Below are 6,000 nucleotides of genomic sequence, written 5' to 3'. Positions count from 1 at the left end.
TCATGAGCCTACAGACAACAAATCCAGAGCACTAATGTTCACCAAATTCCATTGAGTGAACATATAGAAACATGTGGTCAGAAAATGTTTCTAATTTTTCCTTTCCACAAACTACAAGACACAAGTAAGGTTGGAAGAAAAATAAAAGAAAACTGTTTTATTGAAATACTCAAACCTGATTTGAATGGAAATAACATCAATAATATGACAACCAGTTAGTGATGTGGATTAAAAAATATCTTTAACTTATGAATATAAACAAATTACAGAAGGCTACCACCAATTGAAATAAAAACAATTGATACCAACTAAATTTGCTCACTCATAAAACCATTACATGTAAACCGCAAGCTAATTGGTTAAAATAAAGGTGGGATCTATGCCAGTAATATTGGTACACTTAGCAAACCATGATGCTTAAGCTGCATGCAGATTGGTCAAAACTGTATTCCAAAAATTCAGCTTGTTGGAGCCTTCTAAGAGGTATAAAAAGGAAGGAGCCATTTACTACAGTTCTCAAGAACTCAACTGTCAGTTAAATACATTTTGAAATCTGATGATTACTACGAACGTATGAAAGTGCTAATTGAACTTTATGAACATTACAAAATATTTTTTTAATGTTTAACACACTTCAACATTGTAAAAAAAATTTTTAAATACAATAATAAAAAATATGAAAACCAGACCATGTTTTAACTATATTCAATTGAAACATGCACACATATATATATACATGTATATGTACATGGATTCGTACACATACACACACGTGCACGCACACACACCACACACACATAAAGGCAGTTCATGAGCATTAGTCAATCAACTGTAAAATGGCATACACATTTGTTTGAATACATATTAATCTTTTACTTGTTTCAGTCATTTGACTGTGGCCATGCTGGAGCACTGCCTTTAGTCGAGCAAATTGACCTCAGGACTTATTCATTGTAAGCCTAGTGCTTATTCTATTGGGCTCTTTTGCTGAACCACTAAGTTATGATGTTGGTGGGGGGGGAAACACAGACACACAAACATATACACACACACATATACACATACATATATATGATGGGCTTCTTTCAGTTTCCGTTCACCAGATCGGCCCAAGGCTATAGTAGAAGACACTTGCCCAAGGTGCCATGCAGTTGGAATGAACCAGGAACCATGTGGATGGTAAGCAAGCTACTTACCGCACAGCCACATATTAATAAATAGAAGATTCTCCTCAGGAAAGATTAAAAAAAAACACTCTGAAATAAATCTTTTTACCTCTTTTAATCCAAATTCATCATTAAACTCTCTTGCTATTCTACGAAATGTAGACCAGGGCAAGTTTTGATCTGCAAACCTGTAATAGTAATGAAAAAGAAGGAAATTAAAAGAAGCAAATTAGAATTTTTGTACATCTTTAGTCTTTATCTTTTTATCTTTTACTTGTTTCAGTCATTAAACTGTTGCCATGCTGGGGCACTGCCTTGAATAATTTTTAGTCAAATGAACCAATCCCAGGATTATTATTTTTTAAGCTTGATGTTTAATCTATTGTTTTTTTTTGTTTTTTTTGCTGAGCTTCTACATTGTGGGAATGTAAACACACCAACACTTGTTAAAATGTAGTGGGGGACAAACACAGGCGCAAAGACATACACACATTGATATCATCATCACCACCACCACCACCACCACCACCACCACCACCATCATCATTTAATGTCTGCTTTCCCTGCTGGCATGGGCTGGACAGCTTAACAGGTGCCCGGGCTCCATGTCTGTTTTTGGCATGGTTTCTACGGTTAGATGCTTTTCCCAGTGCCAACCATTTCACAGTGTGAATTGGATGTTTTTTTACATCTAGTGCAACACCAGCACGGGTGCTTTTGTGTGGCACCAGTATGGGTGCTTCTTACATGGCACCAGCACCCATGACCTGCAAGATTAGGAATGCTCAGATGAAGAGGGACACATGGACAAAAAGGGGATGCAGGAACTGATGATAGGTTTCCTTCAGTTTCTGTCTTTCAAATCCACCCACAAGGCTTTGGTTGGCTCAAAGCTATAGTAGAATACATTTGCCCAAGATGCAATGCTATCACATGGCCATGCCTGAATGTTAATGTCATATTTCTTTTATACAATAATGGTTACTTGATTTAGAAATAGCAGCCAAGTCTCTCTAAACTCATAGCCTGTATTTTGGTTTATATTAGTCAATATAATCTTTGATATAAAAAGATAGAATACCTTTGATCATAAACCTGCTTAGCCAACACTAATCAGGTATTATACAATAATGGTACCCGGAGGAATGTATTATAGAGCCTCTCTGTGGTTACTTGGTCTTCTAGAAATAGCAACTAAGTCCCCTTAAAATCATTGGTTATATTAGTTAATATAAAAAAATATAGGATAGAATGCCTAAGGCGATGCTCCAGCATGGTCACAGTCAAAATGACTGAAACGAATAAAAGAATAAAAGAAAAAGAAAATCATATCCAATTTGTAAAATACTGTATTATTAAAAAATATCTATAAGTGACAGGCTGTGCTAATACCGAGAGGTAATGTTTATCCCTGCTCTAAAAGAACATCCACATTTAAGTGGGGGAAAAAATTACCCCTCACTGTACTGTTCATGAGATACAAATCATTAACTCAGCATTTGGCAGATTAAAATCTTGAAAAATTAGCCAGCTTTTGTTCATGTAAAATAGTTGTGGAGGCACATGGCCTAGTGGTTAGAGCAGCGGACTCGTGGTTGAGGGATCACGGGTCCGAATCTCAGACCGGGCAATGTGTGTGTTTATGAGCGAAACACCTAAGCTCCACGCGGCTCCGGCAGAAGGTAATGGCGAACTTCTGCTGACTCTTTCGCCACAACTTTCTCTCACTCTTTCCTCTTGCATCTTGCAGCTCACCTGCGACGGACTGGCATCCTGTCCAGGTGGGGAACCTATACACCAAGGAAACCAGGAAACTGGCCCTTATGAACCAGGCATGGCTCGAGAAGGAACAAACATGTAAAATAGTTACCTTGCAATAATAGCAGCTGTAACATTTCAGTTAATAAAATAGTTCTGCAAGGAAAAAAACGAACAAAATTCTTACTTTGTAGCAAGTTCATCCCAGTTCGATCGAATAAAATCCCAGACAATCTTTTCTCCAATAGGATTCCTTGATATATCATTTAAAACAGTGCCGACATCTTGGTAACGAATTTTGTCTGGATTCATTGCGATTTTCAAATACCTGTCATTGTAAAAGAAATGCCAAGGTGATAAACAGTAGCTAAACTAAATAACAAAAAAAAAAAAAAATTGAAAAAGGCAAATAAACTGCTTCAGTGATTTAGGGTTAGGGTTTAATTAAATTAATTAATTTAATTGATTTAATTAATGTTCACTAAATACTATGTGATTTAATTAATGTTCACAAAATACTATGGTCTACATCAATAATTCCAAAAGCCTATAAAGTTGGTTCATCATCATCATCATCAACATTTAATGTCTGTTTTCCATGCTGGCATGGGTTGGATGGCTTGAAAGGAACTAGCAAGGCCAAGGGCCACTCCTGGTTCTCTAGTCTGTTTTGACACTGGATTTCTATGGCTGGGTGCCCTTCCTAACACCAACCACTTTACAGAGTGCATTGGGTGCTTTTTACATGACACCATCACTAGAGCTTTGTACATGGTCCCAACACCAGTGCTTTTTATATGGTACTAGCACCAGTGCTTTTATATGTAGCACTAGCACCCACATCCATACTTTTTATGTGGAATCAGCACCAGTCCTTTATACATAGCACCCGCACCAATGCATTTTAAGCGGCACTTTGGTTTTAGGATCTCAATTCTGTGGTGGTGGGTAGGTCTTTTCAAGTACGACAATGCATCATATATCCCAATCCTCTGTCATCTCCTTTGTAGGGCTCAGCGTTCTGTGGTTGGGTATATGAAAATTGTCTGGAGGTCTGTTGGATGTATTGCATTTGTAATTCAGAGATCCAGCCTTGTCTCAACAGACTGTCACTCTGATTCAACTTCAGAGTTACATTAACCCTTTTGATACCAGATGCTCAAGACACTCTTAGTTCTATGTTGCAAACTTCATGTTTTAAAGTGCTCTAAATCAAAACCTGTGGAGGTGCAATGGCTCAGTGGTTAGGGCAGTGGACTTGCAGTCAGAGGATCGCAGTTTCGATTCCCAGACTGGACGTTGTGTGTGTTTATTGAGTGAAAACACCTAAAAGCTCCATGAGGCTCCAGCAGGGGGTGGTGGCGACCCCTGTTGTACTCTTTTGCCACAACTTTCTCTCACTCTCTCTTCCTGTTTCTTGAGTAACGCTGTGATGGACTGGCATCCCGTCCAGCTGTGGGGAACACATACACCACAGAAACCGGGAAACTGGGCCCGTGAGCCTGGCTAGGCTTGAAAAGGGCGACTTTTATCGTTTTAAATCAAAACCTACCATCAAAATTTCATGTTGATTTATGTTCTATACACCGTCCAACCCATGCTAGCATGGAAAACAGACGTTAAACGATGATGATGATGACACCACTCCATAAGTTAGTAAATTTTCCACTATTTTCAAAATCAAGTGAAAATAAAAAAAATGGCTAAATAAAAATATGATGACAAAAGAGTTCTGAGTACAGGTGTCTGTGGAATACTTGACCATTTACAAGCTAATTCAATGAGCAGGAAATTCAGCTTATTGGACAATTGAATACTCATCATCAGAACCGACGGAGATCCATTTATATTATTCTGTTCTCTTTGCTGGTTGTGGAGGAAGTGTTATCATGTACATTGTTTTGTCTTGGTATAAAAGATGGCTACAGCAAATATTCTGCTCAATACCACAGATTTGCTTGTCAGTTGTTTGACAAAATATGCACCAGAAGGGGAAGTAACCATGGCCTTCCAGGTTCTTCAAGACTAGTGCAGTGTGTATGTGTTTGCATCCCCAAAGTCCATCCCCTCCTCACCATGGTGGGGACGCTGGCAACGGGTAGTGTCAGAGCTATGCCGTCGGGAACTTCGGTTCCTGGTAGGGCCACCTGAGGCGGATTGGTCTGACACCGAGTGGTATTAGGGCTCTGGCGAAAATCCTCGGAGTGTCTGTTTCAGCAACCGGTGGCTCCTCGGTCGTTCTGTCCCTGCGTCTGCGGACAATATGCGGCAAACAGGATGTCTCTACATGCGGGATTGTTGGGGACCACTTGTGAAATCCACATATTACCATGAAACTTCTTCCATGGTAGAAGAAGCCGACTCAACCCGCCCAGGGTGAATGTCGCCGCAAGTACAAGTCAGTAAGTAAGTGTGTGTGTGTGTGTGTAAGTGAGCAATGTCATTAATGTTCTTGCACCATTGTAAATTAACACCAGTAGGAAAAACTCAAACAGGGAGGGATTTCCAAAGACTGAGGTTCTATGAAACGAAGGAAAAACTGGTCGTAGTGGTAAGTGTAGTATGTGGAGATTGTACACAACAATGGTGATAACAGAAGGGGAGACAAGTAAGGCTAAGTTTGACGAGCTGAGAAGACTATAGTAGCAAGAAAAAAAGGTAAGGAGAGGGGACAGTATGCTGGTGAGTCAAAGGCTGGAGTGTGTCTGGGTGATTTTTTTCTGAATGTCATTTAGGATATCTGTATGCACAGCAACCACTCTCAGAATTGCTAAAGCATAGAATAAATTATCCACATCAGTTGTTAGCTGCTGGAACACTACATCCTTCCTGAAATTTGCCAACAGTACACCTGGTGCCCCCAACCACGTTTATTTTTTTATGAATCATTCACTGTTCACCTCTGGTGCATATTTTATATATTATTCATGCAGTTTTGGTTATACTTTCTGATGAGTTGTAGTGCATCTGAGCACTATAAGTTCATTATTATTATTATTATTATTATTGAGTGAGAGAGCAGTGCATGCCATCAAAGTGACACTGGGGTAAAATATACAAAGCCCAGTATACCCAT

General features: G+C 39.2%; 1 protein-coding gene across 1 annotated transcript in view; it reads right to left on the bottom strand.

Annotated features, from left to right (window-relative positions):
- The window catches only part of LOC115219967 (aminopeptidase N-like), a 208,417-nt gene that overhangs the window by 2,148 nt on the left and 200,269 nt on the right, over positions 1-6,000 (bottom strand). Inside the window, 2 exon segments of the mRNA XM_029790270.2 lie at positions 1,276-1,354; positions 3,112-3,252. Of these exon segments, the coding sequence (XP_029646130.2) occupies positions 1,276-1,354; positions 3,112-3,252 (220 nt within the window).

Source organism: Octopus sinensis, linkage group LG15, assembly GCF_006345805.1.
Source record: "Octopus sinensis linkage group LG15, ASM634580v1, whole genome shotgun sequence".
Taxonomy (NCBI): domain Eukaryota; kingdom Metazoa; phylum Mollusca; class Cephalopoda; order Octopoda; family Octopodidae; genus Octopus; species Octopus sinensis.
Note: the sequence above shows the minus strand (reverse complement) of the source record. Positions and strands in the feature narration are given on the sequence as shown.